This window comes from Scomber japonicus, chromosome 18, assembly GCF_027409825.1.
Source record: "Scomber japonicus isolate fScoJap1 chromosome 18, fScoJap1.pri, whole genome shotgun sequence".
NCBI lineage: Eukaryota > Metazoa > Chordata > Actinopteri > Scombriformes > Scombridae > Scomber > Scomber japonicus.
This window is the reverse complement of record NC_070595.1, coordinates 18,546,192-18,572,200: the sequence shown is the minus strand read 5'-3', so window position 1 is coordinate 18,572,200 and position 26,009 is coordinate 18,546,192. Positions and strand designations below refer to the sequence as shown.

At 41.9% G+C, this 26,009-nt stretch overlaps 1 protein-coding gene across 1 annotated transcript in view; it reads right to left on the bottom strand.

Moving 5' to 3' along the window:
• rnd2 (Rho family GTPase 2) overlaps window positions 1-25,727 on the bottom strand; it is a 28,372-nt gene extending 2,645 nt beyond the window's left edge. Inside the window, exons 1-4 of the mRNA XM_053337948.1 lie at window positions 25,495-25,727; window positions 24,882-24,969; window positions 3,467-3,576; window positions 487-621 (exon numbers count right to left, since the gene is read on the bottom strand). Coding sequence (XP_053193923.1) covers window positions 487-621; window positions 3,467-3,576; window positions 24,882-24,969; window positions 25,495-25,596 — 435 coding nt within the window. The 5' untranslated portion in view covers window positions 25,597-25,727. The remainder of the gene's footprint in view (window positions 1-486; window positions 622-3,466; window positions 3,577-24,881; window positions 24,970-25,494) is intronic.
• Window positions 25,728-26,009: the final 282 nt, after the last annotated feature.

Here is a 26,009-nt window from a genome sequence, read left to right as displayed (position 1 = left end):
ATTTGTCAATGTCCGTTTTTCTATTCATCCTGCATTTTGAAAATCCCTATATCTGTATGAATATTTCATTTCGGGGGGAAAAAATATGTCCCTAGATATAAACTCTACCAACCACCTCTGCCTCTCCATCTGCCTTTGCCATACGCAACCTTACATCGTCTGTCAGCAAATTTCGGTCAATACGCCAACCCCAGCAACATGTCCCCGAGGGGTTTCACACACACAGCTCTTATTCTGCTGCAGTTGATTGTGTTGCATGAGCCTCCTCTCACACTCCCTTCCTGTGGGACTTTACCAGAGAGGAGATGCCACTGCTGATCCTAGATGGAAAAATTGCATATTATTGCTGGATTGCTTTCTAATTTCTTTTCTGCATCCGCTGTTGTTTTTAAAGCTGACTTCCTTCCCAGGGCTTCTTCTAAGTCCCTCTCTCATTATCCATCCCGACCCTTTCTCCTCACATATCCATCACGCGCTGGTTCTCACCTGCTCGTGGGTGACAGGGATGAGTCGCTGCTTGGAAAGTTCCCTCAGGGTGTTGACGTCTGTCCTCATGTCCAGTTTACAGCCAACCAGCACCACTTTGGCATTGGGACAAAACTCCTGCGTCTCTCCTTGCCACTGTGGAGACATGAACGGGCAGAGAGACAGAAAGACATCACTGATAATGCCAAATACTGGAAAGGACAGTGAAGAGCTGTCTGATGTGACTAATGAGCTACTGAGATACAGTGATAACCTTTGGCTTCTGACACCTGAGCTTAGGGAGATTAATGCTGTCTTAAAGGCAGACATTTGTCAGGTTAAAGAGTCAAAGGGAAAATGCAAAGGTCTTACATGTAGATTTGCAACAATTCAATTAGTTGCCAAGTATTAAAATAATCACCAACTATTTTGATAATCAGAGAAAAAAAATTCTCCCGTTCCAGCTTCTTCAATGTGAATATGTTCTGGTTTATTTAGTCTTTTATAATAGTAAACAGAATATTTGGGTTGTGGACTGTTTGAAGACGTCATCTTGGGCTTTGGGAAACAGTGATCAACATTTTTCAACTGATATTTTAATCAACAAATTGATCAATAATGAAAATACTTGTTAGTTGGAGCCCTACTTACATGTATATAAGAGTTTCTTTTAAATTGTTTAATCTAATAATGCCAGCATTACTGACATTGAGGTTCATCCATTCATACACCCAAAGAAATGTATCAATTGGTTGACCAACATAAAACTAATTGGCTTTTCTGATAGTTGTTCCAGCTGTTTATTAAGCAGAAAGCCAAAACATAATGTGAAGATTTGCTGTTTCACATAATTGTTGATTTAATATCTCTGGATTTTGAGCTAGTTTATGGATAAATGGCAATTTGAAGATGTTGCCTGGTTAGCTGTGGTGGTGTGTTGTTTAGCTGTATTTGTGAGTTTCAGCCTGATAACGTATAGCTCACTTTTTATATGTATAAGGGGGGACCCAAAAATTCCCGGAAGCCATGGACAGTACATAGAGAATAGAGTATACTTATTGGGTTTACAGCTTGCTAGCATATTCTTACAGCTTAGTGAAACTAAAATCGGAATTGAAGGGGAGATTCGCCACTGCCGAAGAAGTCCAGGAAGGAGGATTTGGACACAGTGACAAAAGATGACTACAGGAAATGTTTCTAGGAATGGGAGAAATGGGACAAGTGTATCGCATCTCAATGAGAGTACTTTGAAGGGGATTAGAAAGGTATGACTGAAAAATTTATAATGACAGTTGTTTTTTTTTTAACAATTCCAGGATTTTTGTGGCCCCCCTTATATAGCAACACTGTTGTTATAAAGGCAAACCATATTTTTTTCATAATCCCATGCACTGTTGACTGCTTCACTGTGAAATTAAACTTTCATTACACAAGCTAAAGAACCATGTGAGAACATAACAACTTTATTCATGCCAGCTTGGTTCAGGTTTCTGCAGTACCTGAAGTACTTTCTTCACACTGTCACCATCAACAAATCTATTTTCAGGTTCTGCTCTGAAAAGGTTGAGCAGTCTTCCTTTTAAAATCACCTTGAGATTAAATGTCATTTCTGAAACTCAGCTGCACTAACACAGTTTCTTCTTTCTGTGACATAAATACACAGCAGTAGCTGACAGCCCTGAAATACTCCACATGCCATGTGCAGAATGTCAGGGTGTCCATTCATCCTTTGTGTAGATAACAACCTTTGACCTTTTAAGCCCATCCCTATCCTGCCAATAACATCCAATCAAAAGCTTTGATTGTTTAACCCACTCTCCTCCCCAGCTGTCATCCAGCAACCTTGGTAACCTGCTTGTCCCTGGAGGTCAAGAGTCTAATTTGAGATGGCGATTGTCCAATAGGTTTTCCATGTGCCGCTGAATTTCAGAGATTACCAGGGCGACAGCTAGGTGTCAGAGGTCATGGCGACCCCCTGCCAAGGGATTCATGGGAAAATCAAAAAGCCTGACGGCACCTCTGCTTCCCCCTGTTGACTGAGTGCACTGAGGCTTGTGAGATATTTGTGGGTTAAAAAAAGGTGTCTCGGGTTAGATCTACAAAGTCTTCAGGGGTATTTTAGGAACTCCCTTTAGACCACTAAACACGTCAACAGGCCAGCCGTGAGAACTGCCTGTGGCCCACAAGGAGCACAGTTCAAAGGCAAACACACAAACACATGGCTTCAAGATGAGAGACCACTAAAAAGGCATAGGCCTGTTTTACATGACACACATGCACGAAAACAAAGCCATTAAGATGGGAGTTTCTACATACAGTAACAGTCAAAAGTTTGGACACACTTTCTCATTCAACGGAATGGGAAGGTGTGTCCAAGCGTTTGACTGGTACTATATACAACAGGGATTTCACAGTATGTGTGGCAGTCTGCCACTGACTGTAAAAACAAGACCATGACCACAATCCCGCCTGGCCAGGCCACCACCCCAATCTCAACCTCAGTGTCACACCATCTGGCTAAATGTTGAGCCTTTAACTCAGTCTTAAAATTTTAAATGCCAACAGAAATGTAATTTCTACTACTCAAGCTCAGGATAAGTGAACAGGCTCTGCAACAGCTCCTCTTTGATATGGCTGGTGTGGCTAATTTGCGTAGCTGATATTCTTCTCTAACCCACCAAGCTGCAAAGCCTCATTTCTTATTCTTAACTCTGCCCTTCCATTCTTCAGAGGAATGAGGGTCAAGTATCTATAGACATTTTGATGAGATAAAGGAATAGAAGCCTCTAACCTTTGTGCTGATTTGCTCTATTGTTGAGCCATAAAGCCATGCAGGCTGCTGGCACAGAAATCTGAGCAGATACAAAATGCTGATCAGGAAAGAAACTGATTTTTTCCCAGTTAGTTCTCCAGTGTCACAGCAAATATCAAATGCTGATCTGAAGTGTCGAGAGGAGGAATTGAAATAGAAAAAAAACAAAACAAATAAAACCCCACTGACCTTTTTTATGACACTGTCCAAAGTCTCTGGGCGGCTGATGTCGAAACAGATGAGAACTGCATCAGAATCAGGATATGCCAGTGGCCTCACATTGTCATAATAAGAGGAACCTGCGGACACACAATAACATATGGCATGAGGTCATGGTGTCTTCTGAGTAATTCCTGTGTGTACTTGTTTTTAACCTGATTTAACCCCATGAGGCTCCGCGTCCCAACCATATGGCTCATTCTGTCAATTAGAAACATACTGCACATGTAGGAAAGGTGATCTAGAGGTCATTATTACATGTATATCCCATTAAAGCAGTGGCTGTGACATGAACTTGGACATACTGCAGCTTGAATGCGCTCTCCAGATTCAAATGAGTCCTGATTTTAACAGTTGTGTGCACATATTTGAGTATCTTTGTCTCTTGGGCATCCACATGCACACAGCTGTGGCCTCCCTTTATCACAGTGCTTCACAAGGAATGTCGAGGGGTTACTCAGAGAAGCACACACACATACACACACGCACACTCAAAAGTGAATTATAGTGGGTTGAGGACCAGAGGACTTGTGCACACAATCCATAATCATCTTGAAACGACAGCGAATGCCGGCACAAAGGCCAAACTAAAGGTTGAACCCCTTAATTCTCTCGACTCATCCCTCATCCTGTCTCTCTTGCAAATGGTCCTTGTTTTAAAACATTTTTCTAACTGTTCTGAGGTTCACATGCACTCACACGGATTGCACCGCTCTCGCTTTTCATTTCGGTACCTTGATCAAATTTGAAGGCAGAGTGGCGCCTCTGTACTTTCACAAGCTGCTCGGTTACAAGGCTCTTGCTCTCTTACAGCTCTCATTAGGAGGCTTGTAAAAATATCTGGGCTCTCTGGGAAATGTGGCTGTGGCTGTGGGCACCCTCTCTCCTGTATCCCCTGGGAACTGGCATGGACCTGAACTCTTACTTTTTGATAGAAACAGAATCATGACTGCATAATTGTAGCATCATGAAAAGTCACAGATTTGTGGCAATCACTCCATTTCACACCTACAACTGCTACCAATGTGCAATGTGCAGTGCTATAAATCTGCAAATCACATTTTGTTAATTAATGCTGCACATTTTGGTACATAAAACATTTGACGCATTTAATCCCTCAAAGTCACATAAACTGGGTAATAATTGTAGATTATCTTTATAGTTGCTGTTACCGTGTTTCATACCAGATCTGACACAGTGGGCAGTCAGCATGTTAAAGTGCTATGTGCCTTTGTTTGGCAGAGTAAATGGAGTCTGCACAATGGTGCTACAGCCTGTTTTAGCATCACTATGCTTTCTTTGTTAATGATGGAATGAAACCATGACAATAGCTACACGCGGCCTGCAGCCCCAGTCATTCAGGTGGTGGTCCTATGTTGACCTGCTCCCTCCCCAATACGAACAATGCAACATGCTGCCCGTCACAGCATCACGAGCTGCATGTTAAAGATTGATGTATTTTTTTTCCACATAGACATGAGTGAAAGAGTTTTGTTTAAATTTGGTATTTCTCTTCTATTTCATCAAGGGCTAATAAATATCTTGAATGCCTACCCTGCCATATACTTTTTTGAAACATTCATTGCATTATTGACTTCATGGAAAACTGGATGCCAAATAAAAAAGGCTTTCAGAACCTTTGGTCTTATAAAGCGTGAGCATCCTCTTCAATCTGAGCTAGCTGACTCACGCATGGGCATGAAAATCCTGTTTCTTTGTAATCATTGGTTGTGAAGAAAGTTGTTTGTTGGCCCACATCTATTCTTGCGATTTAAAGTGTAACAGCATCATTGACTTACATGTGTGTACCCATACATGTAGAGGTGGAACAAAATAACAAACAATGCAGGGATCCTGCTGTCAAAATGTTGCTCTTCAGCACACCTAGTGTTAAAAACATTCACAGGGTAGTGCCTTTAAACTGAAAAGTTGAGCAAAATCTTTGATGAAAACACTTGTGTTTTCTACACCTTTAAAATACAGAAACATATTTTCAGTGTAATATAGAAGAACAGGGCATTATCAAAAAGCCCTTGTCCTTGCCCATATTGTTCATATAAGATTGCTACTGTGTTGTACTGCTGAGAGAGCAAGACTAACATTCACATTTACCCACGCTGTCCTCCCTCAAAAAAAAACCCAAATCCTGCAATGCCAAGTCCAACAGTCAGCAAAGCACACATTGTATGACAGCAAGCTCTGATTGGTAGTGGTCACAGATGAGGTGCTGTAGCTGCTGAAGTTGGTCTTTAGTATGTATCGCAGTGCAGCAGACCTGTACTGAGGTTAGAGCTGGAGAAGAAAAGAGGACACATGCAGGGGTGGAGAGGGGACAGAAAAGATTTAATGACTTTGACGCTGGGGCGTGGACATGGTGTAGAAGTATGCAATGATGAAAGAAGCAACCAGGGAATTAAAGATGAAGGGGAAGAGATGTCAGATGAAGGAACATTGAGACAGTGGTGCTTGTTTGACATAAAATGCAATTAGAGGCTGGAATGAGGCTGTTGGGATCAATTTGTCAATCCCAGAGATCTAAATGATTGGCAGGTCACGGTCACAACAGACCTTGTCACAGCGAAGCAATTCTTCAAAACTTGTACCCTGAGCGATAGGGAAGCTACCTCAGCACTTCTGCAAAGTCCTCTGAGGGAGGCGAAAGGAGAAAAAGTGCTGTGTTTAAGACAAGCAGGGCAGGCACAAATAAAAGCCAATCACCATAATGGTCAAGAATCTAATGAAAAGAAGAAAGGAGGATGTAAAAAGGCTCCTCTCCCTTTTTACTATGCCCAGTTCATTGATATTATTACTGTTTTATATTTATATGTTAAATCATTATTGTTTTCAGTCAAGAGTCATTCTGTATATTCTTGGGGATAGATCAGGTTTGCATTATTAGGTCCTCTCACCAGTGGGTACATTGTTAGGATGTAGGAAGATAGGCAAAACTGTTCTGTAGTAAATGACATTTTGTTGAATTTGGTGCACTTATGAACTGTTAGTGTGCTTAAAGTAGATTGTGATTGTCAGCAATAACAGAGAAATCCAGTGTGGTGTTCTTTATGCCGGTGTAAGAAGTGCAACAGGGATAGAGGGGAGGGACCCAAATACAGACATCTGAGGCAGAGCTAGATGCAGTTCAATGATTTATAACACAAAATCAAGGAACAAAGGCTTATGGGGTGGTGAGGCAGACATGGGTCAAAACCAGAGAAGGCAGTCCAAACAAGCAAACAAATCTGACAAAGAACAGGCAAAAATCAAAAATCCAATACACAGTCAAGGTCCAAAACAGGCAAATAACAGGTCTCAGAGCAGAATACAGAGGCTATAAAGCAACAGGATGAAACCTAAAAATCTGATAAAAAACAATGAAAATTGACTAGTATAAGTAGTGAGTGTCTGATGAGGGAAGCTACAGAGTATGGACCTATTTTCTTTAGTGCAGTTGTACTCCCCTGTGTTCTGTAGCATATCTGTTAAGTGGTTGCCTACGTGCATTCATACACGATTTCTCTGTGCTGAAACCCTGAAGCAAAGAGAGCAGTGTGTCATACTGAGACTCCAGGTCCGCCTTTAATTTCATTACAGTTGTCAAAAAAGACAACAAATTGGCAATGAGTACAGACTGAGACGTGCAAAGAAGTCACCGGCTGCACTGACAGTTAAATGAGAGAGACGAAGAAAACCTGCAGTGAGACGAACAAAGGGATGCGGGATGACTTCCTCTTCGCATATCCAAAATTCCAGTCATGCAACGACAAACCAAACATCTGCAATGCTGTTCATCAACAGAAATCTCAAATCTGCAAGAGAGAAACTCTGAGATTGGACAGGAAGTCCCAGCAAACTACCAAGAAGAAAAGTGGACCCATGGTAGGATAGCCATAAGAATCAGACACACACACAGTGGATGTTGGAGACATCATGTAAATCAGATTCTGGATACAGCCAAAGAACAACACCTCACCATTTTCAGATATAACCCCCAGTGACGATCACGCCACTAACATCAACATGACACCTGCAACAGAGACTCTTGCCCTTGACAGGACCCCTGCTACTCTGCAGGTCTAGAGGCTGAAAGGCACAGACTGACCCCCAAGACACTAGTTTTGTAATGTACATTGTTATGGACAGTAGAAACACAACTTTTTATATATTATATGTGTTTGGTACTGGGATAGATTGTTTTGTTATGACAGTCTCTACAGTGCAGTTATCTACAAGGGGAGCAGGTGTAGTTTACGGACCTATTTTTCTCAGTGCAGTTATAGCCCCATGTGTTCTTTAGCACATCTGTTAGGTGGTTGCCTATGTGCATTCAATTTCTACACATTTTCTCTGGGCTGAAACCCTAGAGTAAAGACAGCAGTGTGTCATACTAAAACTCTAGATCTGCCTTTAATTTCATTATGTAGATGTCACAAACACAACAGAATAAGTTGGCCAGATAACTACAGACAAATGAGAGGTGGGAACAGGTATGTAGATGGGGAAAGGAGGGAATATCTGAGGGCATCTGGTGGACAGCTTGAGGATCACAGGTCTTGGGAGTTGGGGAAAGTACCTGGACGAGGTGGACAGGAAAAGAGACAGAGAGCCTTGTATCTGTGTAGCTCACCCACCCCCATACTTACCTGAGCACGTGGTAGGTTCCAGTTAGGTGAGACTAACTAACCACTGGTATTTTGAGAGGGTAAAATGCCACTCAGTGATCAGTAGTGAAAAGAGTAGGTGGCAGTTTACTGTGAGACTGCAGATTTTATTTGTTCGTTTTGGCTTAACTTGTTTGTTGAACTTCCCAGGGTTCATTTTTGCTGCTGTTCCATTACTTTTTAAAATAAATATTATGATTCGGCCTGCCGGCCTGCTTTTTGTAACATCTCTTTAAAAGGTTTCCAGTGCCAAATACGCTACCAGCAGAGAGACATGACCAGAGATAAAAGAGGATGTAGCTCTACAGCAGAGTTGAGGAGAGAGAGTGTGCAGTGGTTGTTTGGGTAGGTAATGAAAGCACTGGACACGGCAGGACAGATCAAATAAAGAAGTATGAGAGCTCTGAGTTGGCTATTGGTGGAGCTGGCCTGTGCCCATTCACTGTGAGGTGGAACAAAAGGTCAATTGAATTTCAGACAGAGGCAGAATGAGATGAATGGGGCAGCAGGGTGAGGGAGCGAAGCGCAGTCTGGCAGGAACCACTAAAAATCATCACGTCTGGCAAGGAGTGGGAGCCTGCCACACTGTGCCAAGGACAGACATAAAACACCCCTCCCAAACCCCACCTCAAGCATTAGCATTAGCATTGGCGATCTCTCACAGTAGAAAGTGGATTTCTGCCTTTATTTCCACAGGGCTAATTAGTACTGAGCCACGCTGCAGCGCCACTCAGGAGGCTCCAACGAGCAGAGATGACAGAGGTGGGAGGAAAGAGTTCCTCGCCAGCCGTCTTCATCAAAGGCCAGAAATATCCCAGAGGATGCTGAGGCGGACAAGAACTTAGTGGAGCGCTAATATACAGTAATAATGCTTGAGGGTTTGTGGTATGACTTCATTCAATGCCTCCTGCCCCGTACCCCCATAGGGACAAACTGTCTAAATCATGACAGCTCTCTATCTGCTCATTCAACTCCTCTTCTGTGACAACTTAAGAGAGCAAACAATGAAATAAAGCTAAAAAAAATAAAACATAAATGGTGCAGAAGAAGTGTACATTAGCATCTAACAAAGCCTCCTAGTCTTCAGTGCATTAATCTGTACCATCACAGTAGGAATTTTCTCTTTCTCTCTTGGTTTGTTGCATGCTCGTTGCAGACAAAGCTTAAAAGCAAACCATTATGAGTGAGGGGAAAAGCATCGTCTTTGCCTGGAGGCTTTCTGATATGTTCATGAACATATGGCGAAGAATCAACAGCAACTAACAGCCTCATTAGGCTATATAGACACTCTGAAAAACACCCATGCACACAAACAAAGGCAGGGTTTGAGGAACAAACACCCTCTTAAATGTCACCAAATAAATGAAAACAGTGTGACTGAGTTAGCCGCAATCTTAGAAACACAACACATTCAGCAGCACATACACTGTGTCTTTTTTTATTCTCCTGCAGCTGTTTTTCTCTTGAAATCAACCTTCAAAGCAATGGCAAAACATTTCAAGTTGGGGTGGCCGAGTATCGTAGCAACCTGGAAGGATGCAAATGGCTTCATTGTGAGGCCCTGAAAGCAAGAAAGGAGGAAGGGAGCAGGAGAGTGAGGGGATGGTGGAGGCTAATGACTCCGGTGCATTGATGATTTGAGGTGACTAAAAGCAGAGAAGAGGAGGGTTGGGGCACCATTCTTCAAGAAGTTCGGCAGACTTTTCATTGCTGAATGTCCGGTCAGAGATGTGGGACGCTTAGGGCTGCTACAAAATCAGAGTACTCAAATAGAGACCACTGCCAAAACGCACTTGGAGAGAAGGGGGGGGGGGGGGTACTTTGACCCAGTGAACCCCACTCTACTGTGCAAGACAGTGTGTGTTTTATTATGTTGGTACAAGCCTACACAAAACTTTCTTTTACAGTCCCAAATTCAGAATCTAATACCGACTGCTGCATATGGTGCCACTTATTCCCCCTGGCAGAAATTTTTAACTCACACTCCAGGTGGGAAAATTAACCTTAAGGATTGGCATAAAGCCAGTGGGGACTTCTGATAGAAATCTAACACCGGTTGTTAAGGAGTAACAGCTATAAATTGTCACACCAGTGTGTTAGCAGGCTTTACATTTTGCTCTCAAATCCACACTGCATACTTTTAGGTTTTTAGATGTATTTTTCTGTTCCAGGAAGCAATTAGTTTCCATTAATTTCCACATGATAAGAAAATCAATTAGCAGCCTCTTGAAACTTGTGTTGTGTAATCCATCAGAGCGAAAATCAAGTCTGCATTAATTTTAGTGAATGTGACATTATCATCACGTGGTAATGAAGTTTAAGTGTAGACTGATGTTGAAAAGTTGTCACGGCAATGCTTCATTACAATAATGTGACCAATATTAATGTAGATGTGAGGTTAACTATGAGGGATTACACAACTTGAGAAAGTTTGCTAATTGATTTTCATACAATAAGGAAATTAATAGGCAATAATGAATAATGCCAGGAATGATACAAAAGCAGAAATTCAGTCAAAACATGTTAAATTGTTTGTATGGTCCTTTAAAGAAAGCTATAGCTTTAAAGGAGGCTTTTGCTTTGTCACTAGGGAGGTAAAACCATGCTACAGTATCACACTCAGCACAGACTTCACTGTTTTATACACAACTGCAAACATGGGCAAGGAGCACAATCTTCCATTCCTCTCAGTTACATGACTCAAGAATATGTTAGTACATACAGAAGGATATTATTTTACATTCATTGATCCTAATATGTCTTAATATGACAATGTCTGGGACAGAAGACAGTGCAGCATTTAATTTAATGATACAAAGGCTTAATAGGGATTTTTAGATTTCATGGTCTTCCACAGACATATTCTTAAAAATGTGAGCCCATTATTCTCATTTAGATCCATTAATTTTTAATACATTTATGATTGCTTCTGAGGGAAACGTGTCAAATGAATTTTTATCCAGTGTTTGGTTTTTCCTGGTAACAGCTGGACATAGATGAGCTTACTTGTTCCTTTAAATAGCCCACCTGCGGTAGAACTTCAAAATGACCACCACTGAGGTCTAAATATCTGAAATGTTCAACTTTTAGATTACACCATCATGTGAATTATTGAGATTTTGTACAGTATAGAAAAGGCACATAAACAGATGATTTAGGGCTTAGATATACTCAACTCACGCTATCAGACACAGCCTTCGTGTAAGGAGCTCGAGGCAGTGAATCTATGGGTGAAAAATCAGTGAAACAAGCCATTTGAAAAGCCTTTAATGAAGCAACCTCAGCTGGCCTGCACGCTGGACTGGGGCTTAGATCACTGGTTGCTCATGCGGTCCGACATATAGGCGGTACAAGTATATATATACCTCTCACGCACATAAACACACACACACACCGATAAAGCTGTTGATCTGTAATAGAGATGGCTGTGTCAAGTTTTCAAAGGTGTTAGCGCACAGCCGGGACAGTGGAGGTGACACTGGGTTAAATGGCCATTAACCTTCCATGTCGGCAGTCTTCACACAGAGGATATTGATCAAAGCCCCCGTGCTTACCCTCTGGAGGAAGTGCAGCCTTTGAAGGGCGTCGAGCACCTTCCACGGATCTGCTCTCAGCTCTGTTGCCGAGGACTTAATGCTTGTGTCTGTCGTCCAATCCCAGGTTTAAAAGCGGGGCCGGCCACAGCGCTGAGAGCACACAGGCAAGGGGACAGAGAAGCATTACTGTCTGTCTACTGCTCGCCCTCGGGGGTATGGAGATGGAGTAGTGTGTCCGCTTTCAGTTTCTGCTCACCCGCAAGCTCTTCCTTTATAATCACACACACACAGACACACACAGACACACACACTTTCATTCTACTGGAGAAAGAGCTATGCATTTCATCTCCTGTTGTTTGATCTTGGTGTCTGTTCATGTCGTGCTTTGCTTTTAAAGATCTCTCTGCTTCTTTTGTTGCTCACTTCTTCTGTCAATCTATATATTCACTGTCTTTGTTTAAAAGAAACACCAATCATGTCTCTATTTTGGTTTTACTCTTTAACTTAGGACTTCAAAATAACTTCAGATTTGGTGTGACAGTCTATATCTTTGTACCCCCCTCCCACCACCACCCCCCCCCAGTGACACTCTTAATTCCTTGGAGATGTTCATGTGTTTAGATGTTATAATACAAACACTACCCTGCGTTTGTTTTTGTGAGGAAGTCAAGTATCTGTGAACGTCTGTTGGCTGTGCACAGGGAGCACACAGAACCTGTTTTTATCTGTTTCTGCGTCTCCTCAAGCTCTGCGCCTCTCGCACCAGAACAGTTGAGTCTCGTCAAAGCAGCAGCAGCAGACTGTTTGGACAAGATCCACTAAATGACGCAGTAAAAAACAGACAAGAGCCTGTTAAAGAGCACCAGATGCTGACTTGAATATAATTTGTTCTCTGCACAACCTCTTTCACTGCCCAAACCAATCAGCGTTGGACCTCAGCTGGGTCTGACATCCCCAAGACAAACTGCAAATCCCTTTGCTTTATTTGTTCTTGTCTGGTTGCTCAACTTGAACGTTTAAAAAAGACGAGAGGGTCTCGGAAAGGGAAGGAGTATTTTTTCTAAAGAAAGAAAGTTACTTGGAACACCCAGTTTCACTTCTTAGAAGATGATGTGTTGATCAGATCAGACAAAGGCCTTGTGGACCTCATCTGTCCTTCCCTGGGGATGGACGAGTCACTGCTTTGCACGGATATCCAGATGAATTTGTGACAAAAAACCCCCCACTATGTTTCGCTTTGATTAATGCAGTGTGCACAGACTTTGCTCAAACCTCCTAAACTCATGTTATCATTCGTGTCATTTAAAGTTATTGTTTGTAGACTAGAGATTACAGCATCATTATTTTAATGTCTGCATCCAGACTAACATTAGCACAGCTTGAGAAAACGCAGTCCCCTCATTTATTTGATGGCACCACTGTGACAACACAGAGCACTGTCACACATCCAACAAAAAAAATGAATCTGGCTCAACTTTTGCCACGATGCAGTCCAACATCATCCGGCAATACACTGTGTTGAACAGTCAAATATGTGCAAGCAGACAATCCTCGTAGATTTGACTGGGGTGTGCATCGCTATCTGCCACCTGGTGAATTTTCAGATCCTAGACAGTCTAATATAATAAATCTAAATCCTGTAAATTATACTCATATACTGCAAATTTCAAATCACAACAGCAATACATTTTGAGGGAAAAAGCAATACCACTTGTGTTATATTTTCTATCAACATTTGACTAGAAAATGTTGACTCTAAGAGTATCAGTAAAATGAGCTGTGATGACAAATTTCCTTTTCATCCCAAAATATCTTTTCTTGAAATAGAATAATTGCATTGTGTAACATTTTATGGTAATGTTTAGGCACTGGCAGAATGTGAAAATGGTGCTGTTGTTGCCTGAACCAACCACCTGAACCTCTGTCTCTGGTATGAACATCCTGTATTTTGTACACCCGTCATCCACATAACTGTCGCGCTTTATTAATTCAAAAAACTGTGGCTTGTGAACATACTCCAATCAGCTATTATGCCTGTCAATGTAAAGTATTTATGACTAGTATAATAGTATATAAAGGTGATTTCTCAGAGATAGGGATACTGAAAAACTTATGTTGTAAAAATGTCTGTTAGTCTAATAAACTGTTAATAGCGCCTCCATCTGGTAAAGACACCATTAATAGGAAAAAAAACTTCAAGCTCTATTGGGTTTGGTGTTTGTTCTACAGCTCTATTTTCAACAGTCTTTGAGATCAAGCCAAATAGTTTGGAGTTTACTGCCAACGTTAGACACCCACTCTAATTCTTTGACCAAGTAGTGGTGATTGCCATGTCACAATGAATTCTGCTTTGAAAATCTCCCACTCCTCCCCAGGCACTACCATCACCTCACATACACTCACACAGTATTCCAATTCATCTCTTTTATTATTCCTTTTCACCTGTAAAACAGCAGAGATCACATCCTTTATTTGCACTCCTACACACCTTTCAATCTCATACTCTCTCCTTTCAAAACTTGCACTCCTGCTCAGGGATTTTCATTAAAACTTGTAATAACACTGACTGCTGGTTCTCTGTCCACAGCGGTCTAATATGAAAGAAGAACTGAAAATATTCAGGCTGCAGCTACATAGCCGTATAAAAGAAAAACTTGTGAGTGGAAAAGGACATCCTCGGCTCCATCGACTCCACTTTCTCCAATGCATAACCATCCAAACACATCTCTATCATGGTGCTATCTATCCCACAGCCCACTCTGCGACCCCCCCCTGGGAGACCAGCAGGGAGACATGGCACTACTTCAAGTGCAATTTCACTTCCACAAAAGCAGCAGCAGTGAGAAACAGAGGGCATTGGATCTTGTTTATAAATAAAGTCATCCATAAATGATGGGACCTGTCGAGTGTGTGTGAGCGAGGTGCAGGTGGGGGGTGAAGGATGGAGGTGAAAGACGGCCTCTCGCCCTGTATCCCCTTACGCTTGGATGGGTAGCAGACAGATGCTGAGAGGGTTTCGCTCCCATGGAGGTGGGGGGGCCAGAGGGACTGAGCGATAGCTTTGGGAGCAGCAGAACCAGTCAGTATGGCTGTTTGAAGTGGGCTGATCAAAGCTGGAGCTGCATTGGGTTCTGTTGCACTCAGCAGAGGGAGTGGACCAAGAGAAAACACACAGAGCCCCAAGTTCCCAGAGTGGGTTTCCTGTCTGCCTGCATGACTCAAGCATTCACTGCAACAACCACTGCTGCTGCTGCTGCTGCACATCAACGTATGCCTGATTTTGGTGTCAGGGTACATTAACTTCTGTCTCTTCAAAATAAATATTCCAAAAACATGGAAAGTACTTGAGTAATGTTTTCTTTTAATTACATTGCTACTCCAAATAATGTAGTAGTTTCAGTAATGATATTACAGTTACTGGCTGGCTGAAGACTGTGTTACATGTTAGGACATGTTTAAAACCTGCAAGAATATGAGTAATGTATAGTGAAGGATTTCTGCAATGTCCACATGGAAGGTTCACACACACAAAATTACAAGTTTTTTTAAGATGAGCTAGTATTTTTGATGTGTATTTATTAGTTCAGAGTACAGAAGAATAAGTTTGCTTCTATCTGAATATCTACTGGGGGAACATAAATAAAGCACAAAATGGAAGAGAAAGGATGCTTTGATAAGTGAAAATACTCTTCACAGACTCAACAGACTTATGTTTTGACTTCAAATATTCATACAGAGAAAGATATCACTGTATAATGTGAGCTGTGTCCAAGTCAGATCCATCAAAGTACCTACTGATAGTGTTTAGTCAGTTATTCATTTTTTTTAAAAAAGGATAAGAAAGCTCCCCATTCATCTGGTCAAGTCTATATGTGCCCTTGAAGCAACTTAACTTAGGATCAATAACTTCCTACTGTGTAAATGTATTCCTTTGCATGGTGCCATAGATCATGTTACTTCAGGTCAATGAAAACAGAGGCTACAGATTTTGGCACAATTAAAGCATGTCTTTGTGCAACAGACAAAAACAGTGCCTTAATTCACCTCCAGGACTGCTTTATATCGCCATATGTGCATACTTAGCTGAGTGTTTAGCATATAATGAGAACGCTGTGGTGGTTTTAAAAGTGTGACACAGTTGGCGTTTGTGTGTCTGCTTCCCCTAAGGACTATAGTGGGTCACGTCCCAAGGGTGCCACCGACAACCCTTACTCACAACACAATGCCTCGAAGGGTGGGGTGTTGGGAGGGGGTGGGAAAAGCACAGATGTACGCTTCTGCTTCAGTCTACCCCTTCTGTCCCCTTTCCCAGTTTTCAATCTAGTGAATACTTGCTGCTCTTATAACACGCTCTCAGCGAAGCCCCCTTCCCCACCCTCCTCCTCCTCCTCTACCCCCACACTTTTACTCGCCTCAACCCCTCAATCCCCTTATCTCTTTGCCTATTGGTTGAGGCAGCTGCTGCGCTTTCCAGCTACATTCTGCCCTGGCCCCTACCACAGGACCCCTCTTCAGCCCCCAATATGCCTCTGGTCAGCTGAGAAACAATAGGAGGGGTCACAGGGTCAGAGCTGTTGGAATTCCCATACGCAAACTCACTCAATCATAGACATGCCCACACGCATCTATACACAGAATCACACTAGTTCATCATGCACATACATATACACACACACACACACACACACACACACACACACACACACACACATTTCTTTATTATCTGTGGGATCTCTCTTTCCCTTTGCAATATTTTAATTATGGATGCACACTATATAGAATCAGCTTAACTTTTGGGAGATTTAAAGCTTATCCAATTTATATGAGGTTCCATTTACAGCAACAGTAGTTAAAGTTAGTCAACAAACGTACTGTATATCTTGTATGTCATTTAAAGAATATGGCTCTTGAATTGCTATATTTTTCTCATGCACAAATCTCATGTGCAGACCCATATCAACAATGAAATGACTACTCCTACTTACAAGTGTGTTCATATCCAAAGCCTGATATATCGCATTCCTCTGAGTTGCAGATCTGTTGTTGTCCAAAAACTATTGAAAGCGTGTCAATGAGTCACACTGTTTGTTTATTCTATGTTATGTCTTTGAATGATTTAGTATATTTGAAAAATGAATCATAATAACACTATTACAAGTAAACTCCACTAAAAATACACACATTTCGGTAATGACATTGAAAAAGTTGACATTCTAACAATTTATGATAATATTGTGCCTTACTCTGATTAATATGAATGTATCCTCAATCCATCAAACCGTTTGTATTTCTTTATGCTCACTAACAAAACTGCTCAAATCTTAATTTCATCCTTTCATTCTCTATACGTCATTATAATAGCTCAATTTTCCTGTCAGTAGCACAGCATGGCAGGGTTTAAGACAGGGTTTGTAATCTGAGTCAATGTGAGCCCATCAAAAGCCTTAAGTGCTCTTTTTTTCCACTGTGTATCAAAAGACTCCTTTTAATTTTATCCAGTGAATGTTCAATCCCTAATAACTTATCACTCTGATTATGCCTTTGCCACATTAACGGAGTAAAAGCCACATACAGCCTTTCAGCAGCGTGCCGTGCTGCTCAGCAGTGGACGTGCTATTTAAGCAGATTATACACTTTTGCCTGGTGCTCAGTGTTATAAGCTGACATGAAGGAATGTGTGGTGATGCTCTGGTCATAGCTGTATCCATGGTCGCATTTACAGGCTCCTCTGAGAGAGATAAAACATCAGAGGGACTGGGAAGCTATGTCCTCTGGGGCCTCCAGAAGTGTTTGTTTTCTTGTTTATGAGAGGGAGCACATGTGGGCTGCTCGAATTTTGTATCCACGTAAAAACAGACGGAGCAGCAGGCGCATGCCCACATGGCTCAGGTGGCAGTCTGCATTTCTGTGTGTGAGTGTATGTGTCTGTGTAAGTGTCTGTGTACGTGTCTGTTTAAGTGTGTGTGTGTCTGTGTGTGTGTGTTTCACTGTGACACTGAGGAAAGCAGATATTCTGTGTGGTAATTACAGCATGTGTGTTCCTGTCAGTGTGGCTGGCCGCCTTTCATGAAGCACTTCTGCCCACCCCCTGCTTAACACGGCCCCTGACTGCCGGTGACCTAAACGCGGCCGCCTTGACTAATGGGCTATCTGAGATGAGAACATCCAGGAGGGAAAGAAAGAAGGGAAAGATAAATAAATAGCACAGAGAAAAGATAAATCTATCTCATGAGAAATTATGTTATCCTTCCCTGCGCTATTGCTGAACCTTGTGTAATGCTTCCTTTTGTTTCTTTCATCTCCTCTCATAGCTACTGTAACACATGGGCAGCCATTTCCTCCTCAGCTTGTTGACCCTTTGTGTAATAATATGACTCACGGAGTGCTGAGCTCCAGGGATGGAGCACAGCTGCTTGCCTGCTCAAGAACCAAGACATTCAGCCCAGCAGCCAGGACTGCCGGCTGTCCTCCAGAGTTTCCATAATGTCACACATAGCCACTCAGAGGGTCAGGGTGCAATGAAGTGCAGCTCTGTGCATGAGACCATCATTATTCAAGAAGTTCAGAGCTGGAGATCATTTGCAAGAGGAGGAGGGGGAAGAGGAAATGCCCAGAACACAAAGGGGATTAATTCATCCAATGCCGAAATAATTATAGTTATCTACAATATTAGGTATGCATTCATCTGTATTTCCGTAGGTGCCATATCAGCTATGTGCAGCAGTCATATTTGTGAGCTAAAAAATACATTTATAGTGATTTCTTTGATGAAAAACAGCAAAAAGCAAGGTACATGTGTGTCCTTATTTGCAGTTTAAATATATTAATTTGCTTGTATTAGTGAGTGAATTGAAACCCTCATCCTCTCATAGGAGTGGTCAGTTAAGAAATCACTGAAATATGCTAAATGCTGTCTAGTGGTGTTTATAATTTACAGTACGATGACACACAAAGACTATATAATAATTTTATCCCACACAGTGTTTGATTCTTAACATGAAAAACGTCTATTTAGACTCAGCCCATTGACTGTAATCCCTGGGATTATCAGGTATTGCTCGACAGACAGGCTGCAGGCTCATCCCTAACTTGAAGCTGAGGACAGGCTGATGATGTTCTCTGTGATTCTGCTGTCGAGCTCATCAGGCTCCAGACAGACAGACCGGTACCCTGCACTGTCCAAAAATACCCCCACAGACATGCCAGTAACTGTCTGTGGATTTGTTTATTTCCAGAGCTTGGAAAAGTCCAACATGGCAGTCACATGTCAGACAGCATGATGACAAACTGCATTCAGTGATTAGCTGTTCTTGTGTTCAGACACTATTTGAAAAGCAAAACTTGCATCAATCTTCAAAAACAGGAAATTAAAATATTACATGTGACACTCTGTGATTGTATCTATCTGTCTGGTGCTTGGATAAAACCAGGGTTGCAACTAATTATTATTCTCACTGTGAATTAATAATTTTTCAGATATAAAATGTAAGAAAACAGTTTTTAAAAATGCAATTCGAATTTTCTTAGTTTTTACAAATCAGTACAAAATCCAAAGTTTACTTCCATGAAATTGTCATAGATGTCATGTGTTTATAGGTTTTTGGTTTTGTTTGTTACATAAAGGGGATGTTGAAGTATTGTGTGTTGGGGTTATGTTTCATGCTATGGTTTTGTGTGTCAGTTTATTGGAAATAATTGTTTATTGGGGTTTTAGTTTTCCCTATTTTTCCCTGGGTACTGATTTTCCCTCCTTTGCCCATCTACACACCTGACCTGTTTCAGCATTGTCAGCCCTGCTCCTTTGTTTCCTCCAACCAATCTGCTTCCTACCTGTTCGCCTGTCCAGTCACGTGTTCCCCATTCATTCATTAGTTCAGTTTGGAGTTTAGCTGTAGTTTCAGTGCAGTTTCTGTTGGATCCTTTGTTCAGTTTTGTCCTATATATACTGTTTTGCTCAGATCAGTCAACTTTTGTTTTTGCCTGCATAATTTTAGAATAAAGACTTCAAACTCACTCAGCCAGTCGTCTCTGCTCCACTACCCTTAACAGAAAAGCTTCATACTCGCACAACTGAGAAGCTACAACCAGCAAATATTTGGTATTTATCTTGATATGATTATTTTGATTATCAAAATCCTCACTGAATAATTGTCTGTTGACAGACTAATCGAAGAAGACAATTTTCACACTTTCCTGATATTTCCAATTCATTTAAACAATAATACTTAGACTGATCAATAATGAAAATAGTCATTAGTTGCACCCCTACTGAGAATCTTACATATAATAAAGGACAAACTGTTGGGTAAAGAGAGGCTTTCCAAACTTCTTGTTTAATCAGTGATACACAAACAGTTGTTTCAAGTTACAGTATTTCACCAATCTTGCACTATCTTCTGTTTACTCATTACCCGAAACCGTCATGCAAGCGTTCTCCCCCAGTGTATAGGAGTGCCTTCCAGCCTGCTGTGCATCATCAAAACAGGTTTCAGTCAGGCAGTTACTGCCCTGGGCTGGTTAGGCAAAGAGCAGGAACAACTTTCGGGCTTAGGCTCAGTGCATACATGTAAGCTTCTGTGAACAGTAGTTAAAAGGATATCATCATCCTCCCTTTAGGATGCTGAGAAAAATAAACTCAAGGTATATTTGATACTCTGTGGTTAAATGGGTGGCTGAGTTGCAAGTTGCCACCCAGCTAAGCAGTATATTGTTTGCAAATTGCAAATTATTCAGAGACTACCATTACAGTAATGATTTAAAGAGGCCAAATAAACCAAACGATAATGTTATCTCTTGTGATCAGCAGGCTCTCTACTCAGATCACATCAGCTCTGATAGAGGTTTCTGAGCATCCTCCGGCTCCAGTGAGACGTAGGTGTGAGGGCATAGGGGGGTCTGTTGATTTTATTTCTTCGCTGCGTTGCAGTTGTAGTCCACTCATTCCCCATTAAAGATTAATCAAGCGGAAAGTATTGAGGAACGGAGAGCCCACTGAACTCAGCGTGTTTTTACAGGCCTCTGGATGCCCTTACTGGTCAAGTGCACTGAGAATGTGAGGCTTAAAAAGCATAAAGACACCAGGAATGTTGGAAAGTCTGAATGATAAGAGAGAGAGAGACAGCCAGACTGTGACTCTGGCGCTGGGAGTGGTGTTACACACTTGTAGTGTCTTGTTATCGTCTCTCAAGTCAAAAACAATCACACCTCTGACTGGCAAAGCACCAGGCAGCTTTGTCATGAGAAATGAGTCACATATAAACATTAAACATGACTGTAGCACAGGAAGACTCAACAAAAAGAAGGGCTCTGAAATGTGTGTGAGTGGTAATGTTATTTACGAATCTTTGATCGTAATAATGGGATATTTTCCGACAAATAAAATCTCTGCACTTTATCGCTGACTGTGCTGCAAAATACTGTACTGAGTTCATGAAAGCATTTATAGGCAGGTCTATTCGAGGAAAAATCCTCCGCTGCACAGCAAGTGATGCGTTTCATGTTCCCAGCAGCAGCAACAGCACTTTGTTTGGAAATAAACTGAGAAAGTACTAGGTGGTTAGAATGAGAAGTGATAGCCCACACTGCCGATCAGACAAAGAAATGAATCAGAGTATCACATTTTATTGGAAAGAACTTTTCCGGATAACACTTGGTTTGGATGACAGGTGATCTCTGGAAAGCACAAGCGATTAGCACCAAAAACGTCAGTGGAAGATGAAAGAGAAACAAGACCTGTGGATTGCCACTTGAAAGTACACTCCAGCATGACTAAACAGAATATAAGCGTTCTAGTTTTCATGTGAGAATGAGGTCAGGTCTTAGAGAGAGGCAGCAGAGAAGAGAAACAGAAAGAGACGTGAGTGTAATGCCGTAGGAACTTTGGGGAAAGCCAGGTCTGTCATGACTTGGGCTTGTAAGAAACAGCATGGGTACCTCTTAGTGGGGTATTAGTCAGAGGCCAAGTTTAGCGGGGATTTTTCCCAGGCACCACTACCATATTGGGAAGGGAGGAAGAGTGCATTAATGCCTCAGGCTTGGTGGAAAACCCAAACTGGCTGACTACCAATGGGCCCCTTGAGCATTGACAGTAATCACTAATGGCCCTCAGACAAGTTATCACCAAACCATACCGACATTTTGAACACTTAACAGCTTGGCTTGCTTTAAAAGTCAATTAGGACAGAGAGACATGCAATGCTAAAACAGACGACACCATCTATTGTAATGAGTGGCAGCTCACTCATGTAACATAGATACAGACATAGAGTGTTTTTCTCTCATTTGAATTCAATTCAATCGCTTTCTAATTTATGTAATTCACCACATGGTCTGGGAGCTGAACGCTGGGTAGAATGCAAAGCACAGCTGAAAGTTGCCCTCTGGTTCCCAGTAGCTATAACATCTCCCTGTTTGCTTAATGCTTCTTAAAATGTCCAGTCATTCAGGGAATGCAATACAAATAAACAAATATCAGTAATGACCTCAATTAGACCTCAGACTTGTTCTCACCTATCCTCAAGGACTAGACCTTGCATAGGAAATGGAATTAATGAGACCAAACTAATCAATGGTCGACTTGAATACTACATTGGTGAAAGCTGGAAGTATTTTTTTTAATGGTAGTACACATTTAACCATTCGGCAGAAATGTGAACAAGGCTAGACACGAGTAGCTTAAATAGCCTCGCCTCAGATAGTGATCAATAATGCTTTGTGAGCGGAGTCAGACCACAGCAGGCAGACTTCACCAGCAATTAAAAAGGAGACAATACTTGAAGAGCTAAAAAAAAAAGGTTGTCAGAAAAAAACAGCTGTATGTCAGGTGGAATGGGTTGTGGCTTAGAAAGAGCAGGCGCAGGACTGACTGCTGTAAATGTCAGGTCAAAAAGAAACTGTCCAGTGGACTGTAGTTGTGGCACCATAAAATGGCACAGTGAAATTCATTTGCACATCCTCTGAAAATAGCAGGTAATGGAAGCTCAGTGACGTGTATGTGGCTGCTGCTGGTGGTGACTAATTTTGGTGAGTTGAAAAGGAGCACCATTGGTTTCATTTGCAACAAAATGACTATGATAGCTTTCTCAATTTTGCAGTTTGTACCCCCAAAGGTCAAGATTGCAATTGGCAAACAAATGAAATCCAAAGGTCAAAGTTAACCAAAGTTAAAGGAAAAAGCTCCCACAAATTTAGTTCACCTGCACAAGCGAATCCAGCATGTGTGTGCAGCAGTTTCATTGAGATCAATGGATATCTCAATGAAGTTTAGCCGTTATAAATTATGCAGTGGCCGAGCCTGACCACTGCACTGGTGCCTCTGCTGCTGCTGCTCCTGGTTTGTACTTTTTTTTTAACAGCTAGAAAGGGAGAGCTGAAGGAGGAGAGGGGATGAAGCAATAAGAAAATCATAATCTAAAAGAGGAAAGATGGGAGACATGCTATTTTCTTCAGATGAAAGCCTTTTTCATCTAAGTGTGAGCCAATTATTTTTCTTGTTGAGAAAAAATAAGAACATCTGTGTTTGCTGTGAATCAGTCAATAATGGCACACCAAACAGTGACTACTGAACGTGCACACACATACACACAGATAGAGAAACGCACATGACTACCACACACAAACACATTTGCCCTGTGGGCTGGGTGACGTCATGTTTGTTGTGGGGTTGGCGGCTCCTGAATGAAGATTAAAGACTAACACTGCCAAAGGTGGTTTAGGGTTTTTAAGATGGACAGAAGCACAACATTCCCACTACATCATTAGGCTCTTAGAGCCATGAGATAAGGAACTCTTCTAAGTTGTGGCCCTGGGCCCCAAAGGACCCGACCCCTGACTGACAAGCTCAAGCAGATTTACTCTCCGGGTCGACACAGGGTCGAATAAAAACAACATTCTTTCGCTGACTGACCATGTAACATGAAAATACTCCCAACGTTTCCCCCGGAAGATAGTTCAAGGTTTGGGAATGTTTATGGTAAAAGAAGGAATTCCCCCTGAGATGATCTCATATTTAGGCCTATGTTACTGGCCACATTGATGGTGGGAGCTGCTGGCTAAAGATGGCTATGATGAGATGCAAAGTATCAGAGTAGGTCAGTGCAGTAAATCCATCCACCCTGACAAGACTGGGATGAAAGTAGAGCCTGGCTTCTATGCAAGCATCTCATTGATGTGACTTTTTCCCCAGAAAGCAGAATCACTGTGATCGTACAAACCCAGTGACCAGAAAAAGTAAGAATAATTCACTTTTAGAGAAAGTCTCAAGGCTGCCAACATGGATCGAGGTGTAAACGTGAATGTTGTTCATGATTTTAGACTGAAATCACCAATACTTGTTATTCTGAGTTTAGATGAGTTTAAATTTGACATTTTTAAGACTTCAGAGTGAAAAAATCCCTGAAACAACATTTACAATATCACAAGTCATTAAACCCACTTAATTGAAACCTTGATTAATGAATCTGGAAGAAATGTCAATGAATTAATTTCTTTCAGGGTTGAGGCAGGTAGGTGAGGAGGCCACCTGCGTAAACTCTAGGATAGATTGCGCTCTTTATATTTAACAAATCACAAAATGAAATATGTTAATATAACAGTTGACTGTACTTGTGAAGGAAGAGGAGATTTCTAACACAGCTGCAGAACACATATCTCCTATCTCATATCTGATATTTAGCCCAGAGTGTCTCCAAACTGGACTCACTATGATAAAAACCTCCTTAACAGTTGGGGCAGTTACTGGTCCCTTCAGGGCAATCCAGTCTGAATTATCCACGCCCTCACCCTTTTCTCCCCCCCACAGTTCCCTGACCCTGGGCCAGAGCATGGGAAGAGCCAGCCACAAACAGCGGACAGCACAGCACTGGAAGGAATGCAAACACAAGGCGCAGAGACATGGCAGGCACCGACATTTCTAGCAAAGACAACAATCATAAATAGCAGATGCCCTAAGCTAAAAAAAGGGGGAGGCAGAGGGGGGGGGGGGGGGGACTAAAAACATAAGACATCCATCTGAAGTTGCTAGGTCAAAGCAATTTGTCAAAGAGATGACTGCTAGAAAAGTTGAAGATGGGAGTTAGAGGCGACACTCCCACGGTCGCAGTCAGGGACAGGCACCATAGTGGGGATGGGAGCAGATTGATTTGATGTCATCCTTTAAGAGACAGTGCAGACAGAGATATGAAATTGTCTTACCTGACGTGTCCCACATATTCAGCTCAATCCGGTGCTTGTCTATCTCAAAACTGGCTGTGTAGTTCTCGAACACTGTGGGCACGTAGTTCTGAAAGTAAGGGATTCATTTTAGTTATCCAATTAAAATGGACAAGATAAGCCTTTGTTTACACAGCCACAGGCTTCAGAGGAGTAGACTAGTGGGAATATCACATTTGTAGTGATGCAGCTGACAAATAAAGTAATGGCAGACACCAAAATTTCACACTAAAGTCAGTAATATAAATCCCTTTGGGGGTGTTATAGAAAGGTAGGCCTAGTATTATAGTAGATGAAGACAACGCCTTAAAGTTTTATAGGCAGCACTGCAGACACAATAAAAGTGAATTTAGACATTATAGGACTATTATAGTGATTTTACAGGCATTCATTACTGTTCCCTCTCCATCAGCTCTTTCTCTCTTCTTGTCTTAACATGTCTGTCTGTAAGCAGGTGGAATCTGCTGAACAAGTGCTGAAGTTGTCCAATGATATATTTTAATGCCAGTGCTCCACACTCATGCACAAACTCCTGATCTGGCTGCTTGTAGATACAATAAAATAAAAAATGATCAAGTTTTTTTAATAGACGTACCTCTGGATAGCAGTCCTTGGCAAAAACGTGCAGGAGTGCCGTTTTCCCACATTGCGTGTCCCCGACTACCACAATTTTACAGCGGCTGCCTAGACTGTCCATGGTTTGTCCTTCAGAGGTGTATCGTTGACGTGGGGATAGATTGCATCCAGCATCCGATACGAGACGCAGCGGAATCGAAGATTGGAAAGAAAAATGAGCAAATACATGCGCCAACCCGGTGCGCTTTTTTATCCAGCTCCTGCTGTCCGACGCGCAGCCCTCTGGTCCCGCTGGCAGACTCTGACTGAGTGGTTGGTAACCAAAACCACAGGCAGGACGCTCACAGCCCTCCCTTGGAACTCCGACACTTTGATTACTGGCCACGCCTTCCTAATATTCACGTCTGAGTCACATCATTCAGATGTAATAGCCTGTTCTTATGGGAAATAAAGGGTCTGGGACTAATGGTGACCTCATCTTCCTCTTTGTTGTTTGCCTCCCATGGTAGCCTTATGTGTTATTATTATATGAGT